Source organism: Vitis riparia, chromosome 7 (genome assembly GCF_004353265.1).
Source record: "Vitis riparia cultivar Riparia Gloire de Montpellier isolate 1030 chromosome 7, EGFV_Vit.rip_1.0, whole genome shotgun sequence".
Taxonomy (NCBI): domain Eukaryota; kingdom Viridiplantae; phylum Streptophyta; class Magnoliopsida; order Vitales; family Vitaceae; genus Vitis; species Vitis riparia.
The window spans coordinates 17,647,099-17,673,716 of record NC_048437.1 but is presented as its reverse complement, the minus strand read 5'-3'; the positions used below and the strand labels follow the sequence as shown (position 1 = coordinate 17,673,716).

Genomic DNA, 26,618 nt, shown 5'->3' with positions numbered 1-26,618 from the left:
GATCAAATCAAGGAATGGCTACCAGGAATGCCAGTGACTTTCGATTTTCCTCTTTCCCATTGTTGCTTGGTTTCTAATAGTTGAAGATGTATTAAAATAGGAAGTAGGATGATTGATCATCCAAAAACATTCATAATAAGGTGATCTGCAAATGGGGTCTGTTGGACAAGTAAATTAGAATGATTTTCTGTTCAGAAGCAGAATGACATGGAAAACATATTTGTAAAATGAGTTTTCGAAAACTGTTTTTGGAAAACAGTTTCTTTCTCTTTAGCATAAAAGCACATTGGGTAAGACAATGGATATAAACCCTATTTGGCATTGCATTTAATTTCTACATTTAGTAGTAGAAGTCGAACAGATTTAATTATTATTATACTTTATATTATTAATGTTTTTGCTAAAGATAATGATAATTACAATATTAAAAAAAAAATCAATTAAATAATTTTTTTTTTTTTTTTTTTTTTGCATCTCATTTGAGAAAATTTTCGAAATGCAGGCAATTCATGTTCAAGAGCATGTAGTTCATGATTTCGAGTCTTCTTTAAACACCCTTAAAAAGTTAGATTTGACCTTCAAACATGGCTTTTTAGCTCTGAAACAAGGCTATAGACAATCCCAAAAGAGATGAAATACGAAACATTCAATCCGAATAGCAAGTGTAATTTCATTTTCTAAACAAGTACTTTTGGGAAGAGAGTATGCATTATATATACAAGAATGATAAAGAAATAGCTATAATTCAACCCAGTTTTGAGTTTTCCTCATGAAGGGGCAAATATCAAATATACATAATTAGGGGTAATCAATTCTAAGACCACTCCCTCTGTGGAAGAACCCCAAAGAAAAGGGAAGATTGGGATGGTTATTCAACAAGTGGCTGCAATTACCATCCATCCAAACAATAGATTTATAGTTCATCTTTGTATACAAATTTGATAGCTTCTATTCTCTAATTTTTAGACCACTTAACTGGTAAAAGATTTTAAGCGGGCCTATGTGAAGTAGCGGCGTCTCAAGAAAAGGAACAAAGCTGTTGAAGCAGCCACAGCATATGGAAAAACAGTCCAAACTCCCTGTAAGATTGCATAAATTAGGTTCCTTTATTAGTAAATTCAGAATTTCAAGCAAAAGGAATATTTGCCTACCACTGCTGTTGCAACAGTAGCCAAGGCAAAGACAGGGCGCTCCCTCAGTAGAAACCCGATCCCCAACTGAGTTTGGAAAGCAAAGCAAAGAGAAAACGGTGGTGTTAGTTTTTGAAATTTTTCAATCAAGATTTTAACAGGGATGAGCAAAAAGACCGCATGATGAAGTAAAACATTGACAAAAATATCTATATCAGAGTACAGACTAAATTAGTCAGTTACAGAATCTCATTAAACCAAATATCCAAAAAAGATGAAGTGACTCAGTTTTCCACACCTTCCTACACTCTTTGCCCACAAAACTCCTATTCAAACCTAATAGGGTCTCTCTCACTGAAGAAGAAAGCACCAAAAGAGAAAATAGGAGATACCAAAGGCTCCTTAATCTTTCACAATGAATGAGAACATGATCAGCTGATTCTTCTTTCCTCTTACACAGAAAGCAATGATTTACCAAGGGCTACCCTCTCCTTTTGGTCTGATCCAAAGTAAGAGCCTCCTCAGCAAGAAAATCACTTTTACAGGCCTACCAGGAAAAACAACACCTCCCTCTGGCTCTAAGGAAGAATAGATAGATTTGACCTTGAACTTTCCATCACTAAAACCTTCTTGAAAGTTTAAGATCTTGCATCATGGAACTACCTCAGGTGTGTGGGGGTGAATAGGCAGTCCTTTATCAATTAGCCCAAAGATTACAAATTTTTGGTTTTTACAAATTCTTTAATTAAATTACCAAGTGTTAATTGATTCAATAATTCTAATCGCACAAGTACACAAGAAATATACGTTGAAAACCACTCACAAAGCCTCTCAAGGACTTTGTGGATGTAAAAACCAAGAGGTCAAAGACCATAGAGCTATAATCTACTAACTATGAAAAATTAAGTACAGAGATTTTTTTAACAATTGTTATTCGCTGATATTTACAAACCAGTACCTACACTTAATCTCACATCCGTATTGCAGCACCACCATATCCCTTAAGACTCCTCAACACCTTGAGGGGTGCAATTCTCTCTCATGAATCCAAGAATTAAACCAAATAGTTTTGAGAGTTTCAAATTAATGCTAACTGTAATGACATTTAGGCTTTTTGCACATTAAGGAGAAATTATAAAACATAAGACATATATATATGGTTGAAACCCTAGTGGAACTCCAAAATCCCAATTTTCCAAAACAAGTTTGCCAAAAGATATAAAAATTGGAAACTTTGTAAACTAAGAATTCTGGCAGTTCAGGCTTTGAAAGATCAGGCGCCTGTTAAGTGTGCTTGAGTGCCTCTTGGTAGCACTTGAGCGCTTGATCATAAAATCCCCTTTCCAAATTAAAATTAAATGCCCAATTTTTTAATTCCCTAAAGTTCACTTTATGCCACTTATAAAGATCATTACCCTTTTTGTAACTTTTTATAATTACTTGTGCTATCTCTGGTTGATTATAACCTTGAGTCTTCAACTGAGTGTAAGTCATAGAAAAAAAAATGAAGTCCTAAACTAAGATAAATGAAACAAAATTGTTAACTTAATCTAATCAGACTAATGCACTAACACCTTCAAACCAATCTATCCTCAACGCTAATCCATCATGAAGTCAGGAAATGGTAACTCCTATATAATCTCCACCTTTTAATCAAGAAATTGCCTTAGGATGCTTGGATGCCAGTACACCACCCCACACACAACCCCAAGCATCCTTCCAAAACCTGACTCTCCTGCTATTTTCCAACTCAAAGCTAGTTCTTGCTTTAAAATCATCCCATCCTCTCCTAATTGCTTGCTAAAACCCCACCCTAAACCTTCCCTTCCAAAATCTGAAGATCACCCCTCCACCTCTTCCCATAACCGTACTCAAATAACCCACCTGCACAAATGATCCCTTTTGAACTCAAATCTCCAACACCATTTGCATAGCATGGCCTTATCTAGAGAAGATAAGACTCTAATGCCTAGGTCCCCTTTCTTTTCATTTCTGGAGATAGTCAAGCAATTCACCAAATGTCGTTTTTTTTCTTAAACACACCATCAAGCTACCAGATGGCTGGCAAAACCTCAATCTTAAATTATTACAGTATGTGCAGAAAGTTGATTCAATATGAGTTTGATGGAATTCAATTGACCATATACAATATACCATCCACAACAAAAAGAATAAAAAACACATGGAAAAGCAAAAAAGCTAGCTGCATACAAGTTTGCTCCCTATGTAGATATATGCACATAGGTGTTAATGCATAAAAGTCATTTTAGGTATCTATTTATGTACATAAATTTATACTATGCATGTCTATCTGTATGATATGCTGCAAGTTTTCAAAAAGAACAAAAAATGACCTGAAGTGGAAGAGTGACCAGGCCACCGAAGCAGACACCAGCAAAGAAACACTCTGGAGATATGCCCTGCATTCGGACAAAAGCACATGCTCACCAAGACAATCAGTGTGATAAACAGTCAATACAAATGGGCTGTGTTTTCAATAGATATTTGAGTGAATCAAATAACTGACAAATATATCTATGATGAAAATATTATCATGATTGCTATTAGATTACAGTCACAATTTGTCCTAACTGAATAAATAAATCAATAAAATAAAGAAATACGACACCAATCAATACAATGCTTACTCTCATCAGAAGTTAATTGTTTAGATTTAATATCTTTCAAAATTTTGGTTTCCTTATTTTTCAAATTTTTTTAGTTTGTTTTTCTGCACGATATTGTTTTCATTATTTTCTAATTTTATATTTAAGCATGCAGACTAACCATGTTTCCACTTACATTGAAGCAAACACACATATTTTATATTTATTGTTGAACAACCAATTTTCCTAAAAGCTTAAACTTGTAGGATTTGGGTTCACAATGTATATCTTACTCTCTAACACCCTCCCTCACATACAGCACGATACCAATACATGGAGAGATACATAGGCTCAGACAAACAACCACAATTATCCTCTTTTGGGCATACTAAATAAATTGGGGAAATAAATATGAGGTGAGGCTTGATCACATGAACTACCACCAAACACATGACCTCCTGCCAAAAGAGGCTTTAATACCATGTAAACATAGGCTAGAAAATAAATGGAATAGCCTCATAACTTATTGGAATGAACACCCAGTACATTTATAGAAAGAAAACTAACAAGCAGATAGAATCTAGGCTAAAGCAAATCCCTAGAAAATAGGAACCGAATTCAGATAGATAAAGCTTCCTAATCACCTATGACAACTATATTTTGAATTTTAAAAACAGAATATTAATAAAACTTAAATAATAACAAACTCGATCCTAAACAATACTCTCTCTCTCTCTCTCTCTCTCTCTCTCTCTCTCTCCTCTCTCTCTCTCTCTATATATATATATATATATATATTATCTTAGAAATATTATTATTATTCTTGCTTGATAAGCATTAAGAGTTGAATGGAATAAAGAAGTGCTTGAGAGAAAAGAGGCACAATCCATGTACAAATGGTGTATACAACCAATGCATAAAAAACCAGATCAATATCTTTGCTAAACTAACCAATTCCCCTCATATCCATAAAATCCCATAAGGAGAAGAAAAAGGATAATCCATTCCCCCACCACACCACAAAAAAGGGAAAAAAAAAAAAAAGTTGTCTTAAGAAACACATATAACAACTCTAATCACCACCACTCCAAGTCTTTAGATGTTCTTCAATTACACTTTTTCCAAGTGAGCTAAGAAGTACATAACAAAATTAGCCTCCATACATCCTTGCACTTGCACTTGGCTTCTAAAAGTAGCATGCTAACTAAGAAGAACATTTATCACCAAATGGTGAAGCAACCAAGAAACATTGATTAAGGAGAATACCATCAATTGAAATCCAAAATTCCATTAACAATGGATAAGAGTGGGCAGCAGACTCAAGAAGGTCATCATTGCAAAGCCAGCAATCATTAACCAAACTCTATCCTCTCTCTAACAAAAAAAATAAATAAAACAAACAAACTTGGCAGGTATTTTATAGTTTCGAAATCATCTTAGAGGGAAAGTAGAAGTTTCATTTGAAAATTTAAGACAAATAATAGGATCTAATGGAGAATGATTCCCTCCTAGAAATCTGCCAAACCAGCATATGCTACAACTCTACAAGTCACAAGAGGAAAAAGGGAAAAAGAAAAGTTTAGAAGTTGCAACAAGGAATCTGCTGCTGTCAACTCTCCATCTAAAAAGTTCCTCCTGGTTCTACGGTTCCAACAATGTCCATCCTAAAAATCTGCAACCCAAGCTTCCACATATGGTTTGCCAAATTGAAAAGCCCTAGAAAACAACCCTTTGAAGGGTCTCCACCACATCAATGGTCATTCCAAAACATGACTGTAAGGCCATTGGCAAATCTTGCCCCTAATAAGGACTTGAACTAAGAAATCAACCATAGGCAAAAGTAATTAGTCAGAAAGCTACCCCTCCTACATCCCAACTCCTTAGCAAAACCCTCATAATCCTCCACTCTCTCAACTAAGAGCAGCTTGCTTTTATCTAAGATAATTCTCAATCCCTAAGCAACTTCAGAACACAAAAGAATCGCCTAACATAAGATAAACTGTCTTTATACACCTCACAAGAAAAACAATGTTTCATTGGCAAACAAAATGTGTCTACTCAACCCCACCATCCCTTAAACCCTCCACCTTAAACCCCTTAATGTAACCTCCTTCCACCACCCTCTGTTTCGTTAGAAACAACTTAAGACTTCCATCATCACCATGAATAATAGGGAGAGAGAAATAGGGTCTCCTTGTCCTAAGCCTCTCATGCTCTATAAAAACCAGTGGGGGACTATTGACTAGCAGATGGAACCAACCTGTTTCCAGGATGTTTCTTCAAACATTGCCAACCTGTTGTTTCTTGAAAGAGCCAATTTTTTTACTTCTGACTCATGAAATGGTAGGCCATCCTCTCCCTTTCACATTCCATCTTCTTATCATATGCAAGGCATAAGATTTTGAGTAGCAATATTGCCAAACACATCTGTATTCCATTTATTCAGGTCCCTTGTAAAAGCTTTGAGCTTCCAAGCAAGCTTGTGACTAACCAAACCTTAGGCACATAACTCCTCCAACATCCAGCAACTCAATTCTTGAACCCACCTCCTTAACGCCACATTTTTTTCAAATCCAAAAGAGCATTTTCCTACTCTTAAACCTCTGCTATCAAGCAAGATAGGATAGTTATCAGAAGCTGGCCTGGGTAGAATTTTCTGAGCCACTTTGTAGAAATGTTCTTTCCTATCTGTAGAAATCAAAAAATAATCAAGGCAAGACAACACTCGATTGTCTTGGCCTCCATTCCAAGTGAAAGCACCTCCATCCAGCACATATTGATCAGATTGCAATTAAAGTCATTAAAGCTTCTTATGGTCAAAGACAGCATTGAAGCCTCTCTCCCTTTCACATCTGCTATGGCTAGAAACCAGAGCGTTCTTCAACTGAGACTTGATCATTACAGGCTTTGCTAAGAATAATCTCAAGCATTCTGCTACAAACCCATTGGGCTCACTAGCTCAAATGGAGTGAGCAAGCTGGAAACGTAGAAAGGAGCCTTTCAGCCCACACAACCATGAGATCAGCTCACCTTTAAGGAATGGGGTTAGGGAGGGGCCCTAACAGACACTTTACCAAGCGTGAAACCCAACAATCCTACACAAAGGGCTTGGGCCACTCAAAGGCCCTTGAGAGTGGGAATTTGAATTGAGGTGGGCCCCATACTGCAGCAAAGTTTGCTCTTTCCCTGTAGAATTCATGCCTTTTCTGTCCCTTACCTTCTCAACACATAGCTTGACTCTCTTTCTTCAACACTAGCACATCTTTAGCTGCAGATGAGCACAATCCACCCTTATCAACCTCCATATAGCACACTACTCTCTCTACAACTGCTCTACCTTTCCCTGTCATTGCAGCTCTAAGAGAGTCAAACGACACTGGCAACTCTCCTAATATAATTCACTTTTCCTGGCAACTCCCTTCCTGAAGTTTTCATTGAAATTCTTGCTCACCAAAACTGATATCAATACATCTGTCCTCATCCATCATGATAAAGCCTCAACACACATCACCTACTTTTTTGAAAAGCTTCTTCCCCTACTAGTGTGTAGGCAGCTCAGCCATCCAAGATTCTGCAAGGTGGAAGTCCCCCATATACATATGGCTGACGGCACCCATTTATCAAAGAGGAAAATTTTCCCTTGAAAGAGCTTACTGCCTTGCTGCAAAAACTAATTACTAGCCTCTGGGGAAGAGCACTCAAAAAGGGAAAAAGAACTGCTCAAACGTATCACCCCTGCATTACCTGTCTTCCTCCATTCCTGGCTTGCCCATGCTTCCATTTTTAAGCAATCTGGCAGAGGATCACCTACTGCTCCCCAACGCCACCCACAAGGCAACATTTCAGCTCTTTAACCTTCTGAATAAAGTCTTCCTCCATCATCTCCACCTGAACTGAGTCCTGAAACCCACCTGGTTGCCTCTTCACCATTTCTGCAGAACTTTCTGTTTTAGAAACCAATGTTGATAACTCCCCCACCTTTGGAGAGGGAAACTTACAACTATGACTAGGAATGGTGCTGGAAGAAACCGAGCCAAAAACTCACAAGCCCCTGATTCTAATGGTGATTGCAGCCCAACCTAGGAAGTCAAAACTCAGGGAAAATCACGAAAAACCTCATTGCACCCTCTGAAAGGACAGAACATAGTAAGTACCTCCCTGCCTGGTTTTGCCTCATTTCAGCCTTGAGCCACCTTCCATTGTCTTTTCACTCCTGAAGAACGAACCTTCTCTTTCCACTTACAGCGACTATCCATTGAGTCCAACAACCAAGCTAAGCCTTTTTGGCTTAATTTAATCCAATTAGAGTAACCCTTTCTCCAATCCTAAGTTGGGAGGAAGCATAAGTTCTTATTTCCTCTCCAGCAGATAATACTTTTCAAAACTTCTCATATCCCTTCATCTTTGCCAAGCAATGTAACAGGCTTGTATTACACTAGCCAAAATCAGGATATCATCATTCCACCATCAAGTATCTTATATGATGAATTGTTCCTTTAAAATTCTCCTAGAACACTTGCTACTGGTTCCTTTTTTCTGACACTGACTTCCTTTTATCATCTTCTATTTCAATAGCACTGATGTTAGGTTCTTTATAAGGGAGAGATTAGCTACAGGCATGATCAGTTATAAACAACTTAAGAGAAAAGAGTGGTTCGAACAACCTGTTAGTTCTATGATACCTCACCCTGAATAACTATAGAGAGCTTACATTTTGCCTATTCCACCCTTCCTTCACGACAAGAAAATCTACTTCACTGTTATTTGATCCATCAGAAAAAGTTTCTATGCCCATTCTCTTTTAAAGCATGTTTTTCAGTTCAAGTTAATAGCCATAGGAAAATTAAGATTGTCTCCTGCCTCATTCCTCTATAAAAATCCCTAGACCTTGCTACTTTTCCAACACGAAGGCACCCAATTTTCTTAAAGCCTCTTCCTACTACCTACATTTTCTATATGTTGGCCCCTCTAATTCAAAACTAATCGCCCACCTACAGATATATTTTTGCATTAGCCCTTATTTCCGAGAAATATTTAAGATGCATGCTAGTAACAATTTGTATCATGTCTAGCCATATTTCCATGAATGAGATTTCTCAAATTCCTGTTAATGCATGTATCAGTCAAGAAGGCTCGTAGGAATGCCTATTTAAAATAGGCAAACAATAACAGTTTTGAATTAAAATTTTGAAAGAAATGGTTTGATATCCTATTTTTGTTTCTAAAGAGAAATTACTAGTTGTGATGCAGGCATTGTTGCTTTTTTTAAGTCATTATATGACCAAATTGAAAAATGAATATACTTACACACATATATTCATTCAAAATTTGGGAAGAACACAAGTGTAGACCCTCAATTTTGTCCCTTGCCACTTGCATGTATCTTAGGAATGTTGCCCACACCCAATTTTTGTATGTCACGGCCATAGAGCCCTTGTTGGGCTTAATCGGTTTTTGAACCTCACGTGAGTTCACCTATGGTTCGATTTAGTGCGAGCGCTTGGTCCATTATGAAATGCCGTCATGGCCAATTCCTTGGTTCATATCATGCTACAGGATTGAGGTTAAGATCTCCACAAAAACTTCAGTTCAGTTGGAGCTCGTTGAAGCCCATCCAAATTGGAGTACTTTGGCTTGTTTTAGTCATTTCTCCCTCATCCGAGCTCAGAATTGCGTACCGTTCTTTTTTGTTGGATTCCTTACTCTTCAAAGAATATTCTGTCAAAATTTGAGAATTTTTCTCAACCGGCTTAGCCAATTCGTCGAAGCAACTCACTGAAGCCCATCCAAATTGGAGCACTCTAACTTGTTTTAGTCATTTCTCCCTCATCCGAACTCAGAATTGTGCACCGTTTTTTTGTTGGATTTCTTACTCTTATAAGAATATTCAGTCAAAATTTGAGAATTTTTCTCAACCAGCTCGACCGGTTTGCAACTGGCTCAACTGGTTCATCGGGGCAGCTCGCTGAAGCCCATCCAAATTAGAGCACTTTGACTTGTTTTAGTCATTTCTCCCTCATCCGAGCTCAGAATTGCGCATTTTTTTTTTTTGTTGGATTCCATACTCTTCAAGGAATATTTTGTCAAAATTTGAAATTTTTTTTCAATCGGCTTGATCGGTTTGCAACCGACTTAGCCTGTTTGTCGGGGTAGCTCGCTGAAGCCCATCAAAATCTGGAGCACTTTGGCTTGTTTTTAGTCATTTCTCCCTCATCCGAGCTCAGAATTACGCACCGTTTTTTTTTTTGTTGGATTCCTTACTTTTTAAGGAATATTCTGTCAAAATTTGAGAATTTTTCTCAACCGGTTTATAGGTTGATTGCAATCCACCTTGAATCCATGTGGATTCTTAATGGGTAAGCAATGGTGGATTTATGAGGGGCAGTTGCCCACCTTGTGATTGGAGGAGGAGTTGAATAAGTTGGAGTTCCGGGGTTGATGCTGGGGGATTCCAAGGCTGAAGGGGAAGAAAAATGAGGTGGTGCAGATGCTGAGAGGGGGAAGTTGGCATAAAAGGCATTTCAGAGAGAGTGTGAAGGGAGGTTTTGGAAATTTTGGGTGGGAGATTCTACTGGGGTGACGACTGAAAGTGTGGGGGGGGGGGGGGGGGGGGGGGGGGGGGTTCTTGGCATCTCTGAGGGCTCTGCATCCAGAGAGAGAAGAGAGCAAGAGAAGAGAAAGAAGAAGAGGGGAGACATTTTGAGAAAGGGAAGTTGATTTTGCTGTGGTTTGCTGGAGGTTTAAAAAAAAAAAAACAGAGCAGCTTGGAGCCCAGTTGTTCTCGTTGGAAGGAGCCTTTCCAAGAGTGTTTGTTGTAGCTTCTTTGATCATTTCCACTCATTACTCTGTTTTTCTTTCATTCTCTCTGGTTATCTTTAATTTTCTAGGCATTGTTCAATTGTTTGGAGTGTGGATGTAATGTTGTAATACTCTTCTCTCATATATATATATATATTATCTAAATATGACTACTCTCTCTACAATTCACTCTTTTCTCTGTTTCTACTACCTTTTCATCTCTGTTTGGTTTTCTGTCTACTGTTAGGTTGGGTTGTGTTGGTTCTTTTGAAGGGCATTTAATTTTGCGTACTTTTTCTTTGTTGTTTAAGATTGGATCATACTTGGGTGACCCCTTGTTTGATTCATCTTCACTTGAAGTAGACTCAAAAGCTCAAAACCCCTTGTTGATCCTCGTTTTTGTTTTTTTTTAGTCTTGGTGGTTTTGGGCAGTGGATGATCACAAATTATCAGATCTGCGAGGGGATCGTCAGCTCTCTGTTCTTAATTGTTTTCTTTGTAACTTGCTATCTTTTTTTGTGCTTGAATCAGAAACATGGCGAACTGGTAGTGGGCACTTTCAGCAGCTGCAAATCTGATTTTAGTGGCCATAAATGGGTGAATTATCATGACTGAATTTTTGTGGAAAATAATGGAAATAGTGGCCTTGTGTGTGTGGATTTCTATGGCTAATTTTTTTAGAGAAAAAAATGGAGAAAAGTGGTCACATTAATGGATATTCACAGCTGAATTTTAGTGGTTGTGTTTGCTAAATAAAGTGGCTGAATTTTATGGAAGTTTAAGTAGAGAAATGCTGAAATTTTAATGAAAACCTTGACTGAAATTCGAGTGATTATTTGCTGAAATTGTTAATGAAAATCATGGCTAAAATTTCAAGTATAGATTTGCTAAAGTTTTAAATGATGTAATTGGCTAAAATTAAAGGTTGGACATGGAGATTTGGGGTAGAAGTTCATGCCGCATTGGCAAGTTTAATGGAAAAGGCGGCAGCAACATAGTGTATTATTTTAATGGTAAGAATGAGCGAAAGGGGTGGCTGTTAAATATTTGAATTGATGAATCTTTTTTTTCTAATGAAAAAATGCAAGTGACTTACATGAATTCGGTGGCCTATAATTGATCTTTGGTAGAATTTTTTTTATGGAGAATTATGAAATTTGTGGCTGTTAGTGGATGAAATTCAAGTGGAAAAAATTTTAATTCCCAGCTGAAAGTCAACGAAATTGGAATAGCTAAATTTCAGCCACGTAATGAAGTTTCATGGCTCCATTTTGGTGGTTGTTTGGTGGAGATTAGAGGTTTCATATACAAGGTTTGGTCATGGCTGAAAATTCTCTTAATTCAAGTAGAAATATGACTAAATTTTAGTAGATTTGGTGATTGCATATGTTGTGTGTTTGTGCTTATTGACTCACCCTTTTCCACAGCGCATGGTTAGGGACCTCGGGTACGCATCATTGTTCTGATTGTTGATTTCCTATACATGCTGAATATCAATTAGGATTGTATGAGTCTTATCATCCATGTAGCCTGGGGGGGATTGGCTGATCTTTGACCCATATGCTCCAATGTACTCAATTCATTAGCAAAGACCGAACCCCGGGCCTACAGGGGTGTTACCTCGCATGAGGTACCTTCCTAATAGGTAACCTAATCACCAAACCCAGAAATCAAGTTTCGCGGACCGCTTTTTCTTAACTGGAGTCATTGAGGGGTTTTTGTTCTTACTTAATTTTCCATATTTCAAAAATAAAAAGTAAATGGCGACTCCAAACAAAACTGTTCCTCATCGGGGACGGATTTTCCAAAACTCAAAAACCACTTTTTCTCCACATATTTTTAATCGCAAGTCCCGCCGGTCGATGAATCGGGGGAGGGTCCACAACAAGTGTTCCTAGTTTTTCCTCTGGTTGTACAAGTGAATGTAAGTACAATTTGCATCCACTGCTTCTGTGATACATTGTTTCCAATTCAGCTATTTGAAGGTGTATTATTGAAAATATTATTGTCATTTATCTCATGAAGACAGTTTTCATTGTAAGAAATTTATTTTTCTTCTGAAAACTTCCCCATCCTGCCCACCCCAAAGTAAATGTTCTTGATTCCTCTGCTGCTCATAGATCAGATTTATGTCTCCAGGATCCTTTCAATTGAAACATCCATATCTTTCCAAATTCCAAACTTCTTTGTCACATGTCTCTTCTTCTAATGAGTTTTACAACTATTCTCCAATCTTCACTTCTCAATTGATAGCTTTTTATGATAATCTACCTTGTTTCTATGTTTGTTTTTTAGACAAGAAGTAGTATTTGCATTAAGGAGAATGCAAACCTCAAGGACAAGAAACTCTCAAAAGAGAAAAAAGAAAGAAAGAGAAAAAAAAGGAAATAAAGTTTAAACAAAAGAAAGTGGCAGTGTTGAGGCCTTGAAATCGTTCTAAGGTTGTGGCTCCGCTCTCAGCTCAAAATGGTATTGTTAGCTGATCTATGAATCCATGAAAATATAGGAAAAAACCCACAAAGGAATATGTCTAAGACTTCAATTCCAGATACCACCAAGGGACTTGATACGATTATTCAGCCCAACTGATATCAATGGAGAAAAATCCCTACAGAAGGATGCCTTTTAGCCCAAGGTACATAGCTGAGTCAAAATCTCAGCTTTCAAGGAATCAACCCACCAGAAGATCATGAAAGAATTTTTTTTCTTCCCAGTAAAGAGCATATCATTGTTGAAGATTATTTAAATCCAGAAATTCACTACATTTTCAAGCATCTTATTTTTAGGCTTTTCAGAGCTATAAGGAAATAGCAAACATGTGACAGCTTGTCACACACTTATGCATAGAGCAAGCCAGTGCCAAAACTAGTGGAGCTGAGTTTCTTTCTTTTAAGTTTATATCTGCTCAACCGTCAAATAAGCGGTGGGGCTACATCAGTCTAAGAAAATAAAAACCAACAATGCTAAACTAGTCCAAGCATGCTTACAAAGATTAGACAAGATCACATGGTAACAAAAGAATGTAATAACAATATTGCATCAGCAAAAGTTATTAAAGTGGCATAAGGGGGTTTCTTGAGTTTAAAACCAATATCCATAATAAATTGGATAGACTGAAAGTAACTTAGAGCATTGAAAAATGATAATAACTAACCATGGCCCCTGCTAGGAAAGCAGTTGGATTTCTTACTCCTACGGAAACTCGCTCTACTGCAAATCACATTGCACAGGATCATGAGAAAAAGAAATGCAAGTAAAATTATAGAAGCAAGTGTGATAAATACATGATAAACAGATAGCATGCCCCCCACATTCATTAAAGGAAACGAATCATGCAATGATATAAATTCATATCACTCACACACAAAGAAATGCAAGTAAAATTATAGAAGCAAGTGTGGAAAATTCATGTGAACTTCATACATGATAAACAAACAGCATGCCTAACACACGCACACAAAGAAATGCAAATAAAATTATAGAAGCAAGTGTGGAAAATTCATGTGAACTTCATACATGATAAACAAACAGCATGCCTAACACATGCACACAAAGAAATGCAAATAAAATTATAGAAGTGTAGAAAACTCATGCACACTTCATACATGACAAACAAACAACATGCCTAACACACACATGTATGTAGAGGTGTCCATTGGGCCATGCCGCCCATTTTGGCCCATGGCCCGACACAGCCCAACACTGTAGCGGTTGGGCCGGCACGGCCTAAAGAAACAGCTCGCTGGCCCACCGTGCCCCACCATGCTGGCTCACCGTGCCGCCCCACCGTGACGGCCCACTTGGCCCTTTTAAATTTCACTTTTTATTTTTTATTACATATCAAATGTCTATAATACCCCTCTCAACAACCATATAACCGCTAGTTTGAGGGATAAAAAAGTAAATCAATAACTATTTTTACTTTTTTCATGTCAAGTGTCTATATTACCCCTCTCAACTACTATATAACAACTAATTTAAAGGATAAATAAGTAAATCACTCACTATTAATATTTTTATATCAAATATCTATAATACCCCTCTCAACAACTATATAACGACTAGTTTTAGGGGTAAATAAGTAAATGACTCACCAATACTTCTCTATACATACCCTTCATTTTAATTCTCTCACACAATTCTCTATTCTCTCTTTATATTGTTTACAATTCTCTCTAATTTCTCTTTTCACAATTCTCTAAATTGAAATTCTCTCAAGTGGTAAAGATATCTACTCACTCTACAAGTGCTAAAGATATCTACCAACTCTACAAGTGGTCATCATTCACAAGGTTGAGGTATTTATATTTAGTTATTTCATTTATTTATTTTAATTCTATATATTTAATTTAATTGTTTTCTTTCTTTGACCTTATTTTTTTTTCCTCTAAAATTAAAATTGGATCCTCATCACCTAGATGTAGAAAACCTTGACTTTGGTATTGATGCATTTAAAGAATTTAATCCTTTTGAAGATGACGAGACTCCCAACTCCTCTAGTGTCCCTCCCTCTAACCTTCCCCAACCCAATCCCATAGGCAAAAAACCTAGGCCTAGTAGACGCACATCTATGGTATGGAATCACTTCACTATAATAAATAGACAAAATACAAGATGAGAAGTAGAAAATCTAGCAGAATGTAAGTATTGTAAAAAAACATATAGTTGTGGTGACACAGGTCACCTTAAAAGACATGTCGAACAATGCAACAAAAAACATGGTGCATTAGACCCTAGACAATCCCAAATAAGTCAAAACGAAATAGGATCTAGTACATCTTCAATGACCCCCTTTATATACAATCAACAATTCCTAAGAGAAGGGTTAGCTAGAATGGTAGCTAGTATGGGGCTTCCATTGACATTTGGAGAAGATCCTAGATTTGTACATTTCATGCACAAGTATGCTCAACCAACCTATCATAAAATTCCTAGGAATGATGTAATTAAATGTTACCTAAATGAAAAACAATTAATAATTGAAGAATTCAAAAATCATAGTGGTATTGTATCTATGACCTCAGATATGTGGACCAATGAAAGTAATGAACCTTCATATTCAAATATGAAATTACAAAAGAAAATATTAAGTTTTCGTAAAATATTACATCCTCATGATGGGCCTTCCATATATGATTCTTTGACAAGTATTTTTAGAGAATATGGGATACAAAGAAAAAATTTTAGTATTACCTTTGATAATGCTTCAAATAATAAAAGTGTCATAAATTTATTTGTAAGAACAATTAGAGAAGGTCCACTAAGTGAAATATTTCATGTGAGATGTATTTGTCATATAATTAATTTAATAGTCCAAGATGGTTTAAAATTAATATCACCCTCATTACAGGCTATCCGGTCTACTATACTATTTCTTGATTTATTAAACAAATTACAAGAATTTTATACTTTATTTTTTTTTATAGACTGAATTTTATACTTTATGTCAATCAATAGGTTTGAAGAAGAGAAAATTTCGTCGTGATATTGGTCATCGTTGGAATTCTACATACCTAATGTTAGAATCTTGTGTAGGGTATCATAACATACTATCAGATTATGTTAATAGTAAGACAGGTGAAATTATAGTAACTTCTGATGATTGGGAGAAAGGTTTTGCTTTTTTAAAATTCTTGAAAGTTTTTTATGATACTACTAACATGTGTTCTGCTGTATATACTCCTACATCTTGTATAACACTTAGATGTATTTGCAATATGAGTGATATGTTTCGACAATATAGGGAACATCCCCTTTTTAGTGAAATATGTGTACAAATGGAAAAAAAAAAATTGAAATATTGGAAGACTATTCCATCACTTTATTGTTTAGCTGCTTATATGGATCCAAGGGTTAAGGTTGAAGGTGTAGAAAATAATTTAAATTTCATAGCTATTTGTATGAACCAACCATCCGAACCAGAGGGTAAGATATATGAATAATTAAACAACTTATATAAATATTATGAGAATAAATATGGTAATGTCTCTTCAAGTACCATAATTTCATCTACATTTGGAAATGATCCATTCTTTATACAATTAGCTAAGGGAAAGCGACAAATTGGTCCTTCAAGTAGGTATGATCTTTCAAAATATTTAGATACCGATTATTGTTCATACCTATCCCCTAATGAAGTACAAAATTTTGATATTATGAAGTGGTGAAAATCTCATGAATCCACTTTTCCTATACTATCTAAAATGGCACGTGATTTACTAACCTCACTGGTGTCTACTGTAGCATCAGAATCTTCTTTTTCTATAGCCACAAATATAATAGGAGGCAAGAGGACAACTCTTACAGCAAAGATGCTAGAAGCTTTGACATGTTTGAAGGATTGGGAAGATGGACGTTGGGACTTCAAACTTTAGAGGATGAACTTAAAGAAACCTTCAAGAAATTGCATCTCAATGCAGACAATGATGTTCAAGAGATTGATGATGATTGAAGATGAAAAAAGAAGAATGAAGATTGAATAAGAAAACAAAAGTGAATATGATAATTGAAGAATTATATGTTGTTCGTTTCTTTTAAATATATTAAATGTAGCTAATTTTTAAAGGTTGAGTAATGCATATGATTCATAGTTGGGTGGGTGCCAACCTAGTTGGAATGTACTCAAACTATAGTGATGCAATTCTCACTTTTTTTTTTTCTCTTTATTTTTTCATGTAATTTGTTGAAATATTGAATAAAAGAATTATTTTTTCTATTTCATTTCCTTTTATATTCCATTATTTTAAATTTATTGCTATTTTGATAAAAAAAAAAATAAACAAATTCAAATATAATTTTTTTTACTATTTTTTTTAAAAAAATTACATTTCTATAAATTTTATAATTACAAACTCGATAAATATAAATGTAAAAAATAAAAAGTATAATTATCAAAGGTGTATAAAAAATAAAAAAAATATAATTATTAGAAGTGTTTAAAGTAACAAAAAGAAATTTTATTTAATAATGAAAAAAACTAAAGAAAAAATGACTTAAAAAATTAAATTAAAATTTTAACAAAGTGAGTAGCCCGTGGATCATGGCCTGCCGGCATGGCCCAGCCCGGCACAACACAATTAGCCCGCGGACTTATGGATCGTGCGGGGCCACCTATTTGGCTTGCATGGGCTGGCCCAGCCCAACACGATTTTTAAGTGGGTCATGCTAGCCCAGCACGTTGGCCCGTAATGGCCCGGTCAATATCAGGTCATGCCGGGCTCCTCTTAACCATGTAAATAAGTTTTAAAGTCGTGAAAACCTATACAATATCTTCATGATTGGAAGTGGGTCATTACAAATTGTATCACAGGTCAAGGACGTTATATTTGCATGGAGGTAATTGTAATATCTTACATTAGATAGAGGAAAAAGTTCATGACACTATATATGTATGAGCTCCTCTTAAACATGTAGACATGTTATAAAGCTAAGAAGATCCATTAGATCCAGTAGACGATATCTATATAGGAGGGAGTGGATCGTTACACACACATGCACATGCACATGCACACAAACACTCACACATGCAAGCACACAACAACATGAAAAGCAACCACAAGGTGGTTTGGAGGATGACTCTTTTATGTCTTTTTTGGCCACTTTGGAAATAATGCAATAAAAGAATCTTTGAAGGAGAGGAGACTTTAGGTTGGTGGTGCGAAAAGGCTTTCTTTTGTCCTCTTCTTGTGTGGAGGGAAATGCTGATCCATCCCATATTGACTTTGTAGATATTTTGGGTTACAATAGCCAGGTGTTTGTTGCCTTTGGATTTTTTGGCTGCCTTTACATGCCTCATATACAATCTGTGTACTTGGGCTATGCCTGCTTTTAATTAGGCAGACTTTCTTTATCCTATTGGTCTATATGCATGTGTGCATTTAGGCAACATGAAATGCAAGTCTTCCATAAGTTTCAATCCAGAATGAATGCCTGAACTACAAATTTAATCAATCTTACAGAGTGCAACATGTTCACCAATCTGACTGGTTTGAATTTAAATTTTGCAGTTGAGTGGGAGTTACAGGATTGCTGCATGATAAGGATTGGACCACAGTTTCTCAAATATGTTTAACGCCACTTGAACCAGTTTGGAAAACAATATGGTAGCTTGTTTTTGGCATAATAATCATCAGACAGCAGTGTTCTTATAAGATCTAACAACTATTCTGCAAATACTGAAAAAAAAGGTTGAGGATGGTGAGAAAAAGAAAGAGTGGAGGGGGAAAAGTTTTTGAAAAGGAAAGGGAGAGAGGGAAGAACTTCAAAAACACTGGTATTGCATCTGGGATTCTTCCTCTTCTCAATAATAGGTAGTATTTTCTTTCTTGCTTGCTTTCTTTCTTTCTTTCTTTCTTTCCTTTTTTTTTTCTATCTCCTTGTTATTTATAAAGATACTAATTGAACACTACAAAATTTCAGTGAAAATGATGTAAAGAAAAGGGCCAAACAAATTGCTCATATGGTCCTATATGGAAAATGTTTTTGTGGCTAGAAAATTTAATTTAAAAAAAAAAAAATCAGATTTCTTAAAAGAATTTTCCTCATACTAGAGATATTTTGTTTTCTTTTTTTCTCCCATTTTTTGAGAGGAAACAGTCGTTTCATTGAATAATAATTAGAAATAAAGACAAGCCATCCTTCAAGAATAAAAGAAGAATATCATACACCAGAAAAGGAGGCAACAGTTAAAATCTATTAAGCATCCTCCTAGAAGTTTTCTAAGCAACATATGGGACATGTTTCCTCATAAGTTTCTCAAAGATTTCCTAGAAATTTTCTATAAGTTTCTGGTATAGATTCACAAAGGTTTCTTAAGGTTTCTCCTAAAGTTTCATTGAAATTTCTGGGATGAGCTTCCAAGGAAGTAGGTCTCCTAAAACTTTTCCAAGTACCATGATCCACGGAAAATAACCCCCTTCTATAGGAATTTAGAACTCCATATAGTTAAAGGGAAACATATCATTATGTCCAGATCCTCCATGGCACATGATGCATGTATGTGTTGCTTCCAAGAAAAGCAGCAAGAGCCAACCATTTGAGAGGTAGAAACAGAAGATATTCAAGGCAACACTTAGGGCAATCTTCAGACTATATACTGTCATTACATTCATTTGGATGGTTAGAAGATTCAGAAAGACACTGAAATGACCTTATTAATGTAATGGCTAATGCATTTGGCTTTATGGCTAGGTGAGTCAGAATATCAGGCACAAGCAGTCTGGAGTCCAAGTTGACTGGTCAGGAAGGGTGCTGGACAATGTGATATTTGTGCATGGAGTTGCTTTACACATGGGGCATGTAAATATAAATATGCTTTGTCTTCCCTTGGTTTTTTTCCTTTTCATCTTTTTTTGTTTCTGATAGGCAACTTCCCTCAGATAAATTAATTAATTAGAGCTAGACTAGATGATGTTCCTCTCTCTATTATTCAAGGCAATGTAAGGTTTATTCTCATCATACTTATCCATTAACAGAAACTAATATAAATCTTGCACTTGACCACTGCAGTTGTTAAGAGGGCATACCTATAGGCCTCATATATATATATATATGGCATTCTATACAAAAGAAATATGTATACTACTAAAATCAAGATAATGAGTGCCTCAAAACTTTCTGCTGTATTTCTATTAAAAAAAGAAAAAGAAAAAAAAAAGAAAAGAAAAAGAAAAGAGGTTGCCCACCTGATAGAAGCCTTGAATGGTAATATGATTATATCTAATATTACCCTAGAAACAACAGTGTTTGCTAGCACCTTCTGCTGTCCCCTAACACCACATTAAAAACTGATATCTCTGTCATTCTTTACTTTGTTTTATTGACACTGAGTATCAGGAAGGATTTTACTATCTTCTTTAATGTGCTTGAGAAGTGTTCATTAAATTTCAACCTCAGGATCTAGAATCCTCTGCTAACAAAAGATATAAATGATTTTGCCCAAACAGAGTCTGTCTAGTGGTGAACCAAATTTACTATTATGGTGACCATCCAACCACATGGCAGCAAATCCAAGATAGCTGATTAGCCACATCCAACAAAATGCCAAAGACATGTTGGTCAGTCATACTAAAACAAAACAAGAAATTGTGCCAATGCATCTGTAAACATGGAAAGCTAGCAAACAATTCATTGAGAAATACAATTCAAAATATAAGCTTGAAAAGCAGCTAACTCTTAGCACTCTTTTTTTTTTTTTTGGCAGAGGAAATCTTGGAACTCACCAAATCCTATGAAATTGCCATATCTTTGCACCGCCCTTGTAATGCTTGCTGCCTTCTCTTTGCTGATCCCTAGCTACATGTATATTACAATGAAATATTTAAGAAAGCAAATGCACACATCATTACCTAAAAACTGCAAAAGATTATATAAGTTACATCTGGAGTACAACTTATTCTTATCCTCCTCATTAACTATCTGTCAGAACCCACATGCTGAGAAGTCTACAATTGGTTTACCTACCACTCTCAAGCCTATAATGCCTACCAATTGTCAATGTTGGTCAGAAATTGAGAGCTGTCTACCCAGATAGCTCTATCAAATGGTATTGTACTTTTGGTTTTTACAAAATAATGTGGTTTTTGGATTGGACTGCTGTGATATCTGACACTGTGAACTGTGATAATTGGCATTGGTGAGCTTGGTGATCTGGATTGCACCAAAAATTACAAAGCAATTTTAAAAAACAAAAAGTCTTACACCAGATGTAACTAACTATACGTTAGTTCAAAGAATGTTTTAGAAACATGTAGAGAGAACAAACCTTTGAACAAACATCATCAGATGCCCCAGTTTGCCTAAAAGCCTTCCCAAGGTAAAATGGAATCATATCGCTAATACAAACTCCCCTGAAGGTCACTAGGCAGTATAAGATTCACAAAACCAAGAAGTAGTAATAAATATACTGTATATAAATGATTAAATTCTACCAAAAAAGTCCAAGGCAATCTGATAGACCATTTTAGTTTTAAACAAGTTTCTGTAGCCAAAAAAAGGGTTCTATTTACCATACAAATTCTTACAAAATATGACTGTAAAAATGGCATGTGAATAGAATGTAGTGGCCATTTACCAGTATACCCAGAAAATTGTAGATATTATACATGGAGCCTTTCTTGAGAAAGATTCAGCAAAAGATTGCCATGACCCATCCAAATGCAGCATCCGTGCTAAAGATATTCCAACCTATATCATTCACTAGAGGATGACTTACAAGTTTAAATAAACAGCAGCTATAAAAAACTAGTGGTGTAGAACGGAAAATATAGCCAAACACAAAGAGGAAAAGGAAATGTGTGAGTTTGTAAAACAAAAGTACCAGTAAAAAGGACAGACCCAAATATTTAAAGCCTCTTCACTAATAAAAAGTCCACATCCAGCAGCCATGAGCAACCAAAAGTAGACCCATCTGCAATACAGAACCTATAGACACATTCAGAACTTCTGTGTTCTGCACTTGATGGGCAAGCAAAACCTTCACAATGTCTTTTGATTGGAAATATGGATGGTAGATTGAACTAAAAATAACACTTCAATTGGATGCCCATTCAATCCTCCCAACACTACTACTTTCTCTTTGTTTTTTTGTTTTTTGTTTTTTTTTTCCTTTTTAGCTCATTTGAATTGCAATTTCTATGTTGATAAAATATACTGGTCAACAATCTGAAGGTCAATTGACACAATGGTAAGTATAGAAGAGAAAATAAGCAGTTTGCTTCAACGAATTATTGTCATGAGAATCATGAGAGCTTGAAAAAACAGTCCTTATGTGATTAAATACTCAAGAGTGCAAGCAGAGGTAGGTGCATACCCAGGCGTATATTCTGGAAGTACAATTCTATACCCAAAAGCTTTGAAAGTGAAACCAACAGGGGTTGCAGACAAAACTGAAGAAGATGAATCTTCAGCCAGACGTTGAAACCCAAAAGAAGATCCAACAGGCTGCTTGAATCCAGCGGATATTATTGTGGCTGTGACAGCCACACCCAGGGCTATTGCTACCTTTACTAGGAATGAATTACCAGAACCAGAAGTCTCATATTCCCCATTTTGGAATATCTCCTCAGAAATCCTACTTTGTTCTTTGACAGGAGCATCCCCATCTTGTTCAACTGGAGTATCTTTCAATCCAGCTGCCTCATAGTTTTCTAAATCCTCATTTTGGAAGCTTCCAATCCTGTTTGTATTAACTGACAGAAGTCACATGTTTATACCTCAATAATTAAGTAAATCAACAAAACAACAGCCTACTGCAAGAGTACAAAAATAAACAAACAAGAGTATCATAATGAGAAACACAACATAGACTTACACAAAGTAATCACTACTTGATGATTATTTAAGGATCTTTAAAACAGAAAAAGCTATAACACTGGTGGTGGCCAATAAGAATTTGAACTGAAACCCATCTGTCCAAAGCTTACTAATCTTTTTTTTTTTTTTTTTTTTTTTTTTACCAGAAACAAAAAATATATTAATAATAGTAAAGGTACAAGAGAAGGATGAGAGGTCCTTCCCTCAAAAAGCTTACTAAATCTATTTGAGATGGAAAAAAATAGAATGCATTCTGGATATATATGAGACAGGTCTCAATATCACAAGAAAGGTAAGGGATACATCTGGCACCAGAACAATAATTAATATAGATTAAATTCTTTGGACTCACATTACAATATAATTAAAGATCAGTCAAATTGTCAAACAAATTTACTGGATATACCAAAATTTAGTGAAAACAATCAAATCCGATTAAACACCACCACCACTACTATAGAATCAAGTTTGAGTTACTTGACTTGTAATTGATTCTAAAAAATTAATTGAGCACAAAAATGAAATTCTTACAAACTTCTCAGACACATCCATGTTCCAAACATTCAAAGCTTTTACAAAATGATGGAATTCTTACAAATTTTTTGGACAGAAGTTGTAATTACCATTCAAAGATTGTATAAAATCAGCAAAACAAGCTATAGGCGACTAGAAGAGCATCCATTTGTCACACCCAGGTTAATGTTAATTTCTTGGCATTTTATTTGGCATCAAACCTGAAATGATGATTTTTCAAATCTTTTATTCACAAAAATCCAGTCATATTACTCAACCTAAAGGGGCTGAAGAGGGAATCTAAGGGTATTACTTCTCTGTAACAATTTTAAGTGCATAAGAAGTGTAATGTTATCATTATGTACAGGAAGATTATAATTTTTGCTTGTTTCTTGAAGTTGTGGATCATCTTCCCAGAAACAAAATTTTAGGCCATCTCCAACTGAAAAACAAACAAGTTGGGAATGTTTTGAGAGGCATAGGAGATGGCTTTTAGAGACAAAAACTTGAACATATAACCATAATGTTGGCATCTCATCTTTAAACTTACCCATAGATAATTAATAACATTATGCAATGACAAATTGCTCTCTCTCAGAAATTTCCGAAGTCCACTTTACCCAAAAGTGCTCTACTCCTAATGGAAACATCGAACCTAATTCTAACCTATTAGATCATTTCTCCTCCCCATTTCAACATCTAACCAAAGACAGTCCCACTGGCTTCTCCCAATCCAATAAACAAAATCAAGTGGGATTTGAATACAAATAGGTACTAGGTAGGTATGGGGGATAAAAATAACAGAATTAGGATGACCTACCCCTAATAGGTAGGTACTAGGTGGGTATTTGGCATAAAAATAATTATATCAGGTTGATCCTACACCCAAGAGGTAGAAAAGCCTTCCTCCAATGAGCTAATGTTCTCGAAATCTTATCAAGCATTGGGTCCAAAAAATAAGGAGCCTTGAGATTTCCTCCTAATTGAAAACCTAGATAGGACAAGGCTTAGTCACTCATTTTACAGCCTGTCAAGGAGAGAATAGTAGAGGTGTTACCTTGGTTAACATTTATGCCCAGGAGGATGTTTTGTTAATGTTGATTCTAAGTCCCAACATGGAACCAAACACAAGATGAATAGATTTGATTTTGGCTATATCATCAACACTTATCCTCAAAAATAAAACCACTATTGGCAAACTGAAGGAGAGACACTCTAAAGCTATCTCTACTAACTTCAGAACACTTGAGATACTATTCTCTTTCACTGTTAGCATCATTCTAATAGACATAAAACAATGTGGTTCATATGAAGGGAGATAAAGAGGATCCCCTGCCTAAGACCTAGACCACCCACCAACCAACCATTTGCTCTCCCATTAACAAGAACAACAAGACCAACAAATCCAAAGTCTCCATTTGGAATGAAAACCCATTTGAGAAGATACATGTTTAAAAAGCCCCCATCTACACATTTGTACACTTTCTCAGGTCAATCTTAAAGACCATCCATTTATCAGTTCAATGGGAATCTTTATCTACCCATTTATTAGCTACCAATATCATGTCCAAAATATGCCAACCCTCAACAAAAGCTCCTTGAGAGAGGAGACAGTCTCATGAAGCACTTTCTGGAAGTGCTTAGACAGTACCTTAGCTATGATCTTGTAAAGACTGGTTGTGAAGCTAATGGAACCCACTAGTAATGAAAGCTGTTTTAGGGACAAAGAGAATAGAAGTAGAATTGGTGCTCTTATTGATAATCCCATTATTGAAAGCTAAAAGAAAATGTTTTTTCTGTGTAGATCAACAATCTAGATAGAAAGCTAATGAAAAACCATCCAAATCCATGGCTTTATGTTGATCCATTTGAAAATTTGCCTTTCAGGTTTCCTCTTCAATAAGGGAGAATTCCAACCACATTGCACTATTCCCATAATGAAGAGCCAATCCAAGGCTTTCATTGTTCTCTTGTATTTATCTGTTGGAAAGTTGTTGGCAGTCATGGATTAGTAATTGCTAACCTAACTAGTAATCCATGCCTTTTCATTGGACAGCTAACAGCTGACTTAATTATTGGAATGATCATGTGGTGTTTGGTTCTTGGGAAAAAATGAGGTGAAAGTGAGGAAATTGCTTGACAATGATTGCAGCCACGTTCAAGCTTTTTCCTTTCTTTTCCCTCCTTTGTTGCCTTAATTTTAGGTGGGGTCTCAGAAACAGCTAACTACATACTGCAATGTACAGTTTGGTTGCCGAGAAACTGAAGGAAAAAAAAAAAACCAATATCATGCATTCTCCATGTCACATTGGTTTTCCCTTAATCAGAAAATCTCTTTCATCTGAAAACCAAATAATTAAGCCAGCCATAAAAAATCTAAAACTCAGGAAAAAAAAAAATCAATTTATTTTATTTTATTTTATTCTCACATTTCGTGAGCAACCAAACAGAAAACAAATAGCAGAAGGAGAGTGACAAACTAACCGGGAGGTGGAGAAGGGCTTGAGGAAATGGGGAGGAAAGAGAAGCGTGATGGTGTCGTCTGAAACCAAGGAATAAGGAGGGACATGGAGGAGGGGGGAGCGGTGGATGGGGCGGCGTGGTTTGGAGAAGTGGGAGGGAGGAGGAAGGCGGAGGAGGGAGAAGGCGTAACTGAGAAGTGGGGTTGGAGCCATTTTGAGAAGGTATGGCGCAGTGGGAGGGATGGTTTTTCAAATGTGCAGGGGAGAAGTAGAAGGGGGGGTCATCGTGGTTGTGGGTGTCTCATCTCCATGTGCCGCCATGTGGCTCTTCTTCGTGGTCTCCCCCACAGTATCCAAGTATATACTTGTGGAAAATGCTTTGGTTTTTCGAGTCCCTTTCAACATTGTTTTTGCCTGCCTTTTTTAAGTTTAGAAATTAAAAAAATTGAGTGAAGTGAAGTCAAGAAAAACTTGCCCTTTTTAGGAACCCACTATTTTTTTCTTTTTTCATAACTAAAAACAATTTTAACAAAAAAAAATTATAAAATAATTTTTTCAGAATTTGTTACGAAAATAGGCTGTTTTTTATAATAAATTTTTAGATATTTTAATTTATTTTTGGTACATTGTTTCAACTAATTATTAAAAATATGGAGAATATTGTTGAAAATTTTTGTATCATATATAAGTTTTTAAAATTATTTTTCATATTTGATGTTATGCCCTCTTTCAAGCCAGGGTCAAATTGAGGTACTTTTCCTCTTACGATTTAAAAAGACAAAAAAATGAAAAGGGAT

At 35.9% G+C, this 26,618-nt stretch overlaps 1 protein-coding gene across 1 annotated transcript; it reads right to left on the bottom strand.

Moving 5' to 3' along the window:
• Positions 1-657: 657 nt before the first annotated feature.
• On the bottom strand, positions 658-26,135 carry LOC117917417. The gene is made up of 10 exons (XM_034833684.1): positions 25,844-26,135; positions 22,344-22,709; positions 21,869-21,941; positions 21,606-21,718; positions 21,297-21,381; positions 20,755-20,827; positions 13,689-13,744; positions 3,485-3,550; positions 1,152-1,217; positions 658-1,079 (listed from the first exon to the last, which is right to left on the bottom strand). Exons 1-10 carry the CDS (start codon positions 26,032-26,034, stop codon positions 999-1,001), a joined length of 1,170 nt encoding a protein of 389 aa, XP_034689575.1. The 5' UTR covers positions 26,035-26,135; the 3' UTR covers positions 658-998.
• Positions 26,136-26,618: the final 483 nt, after the last annotated feature.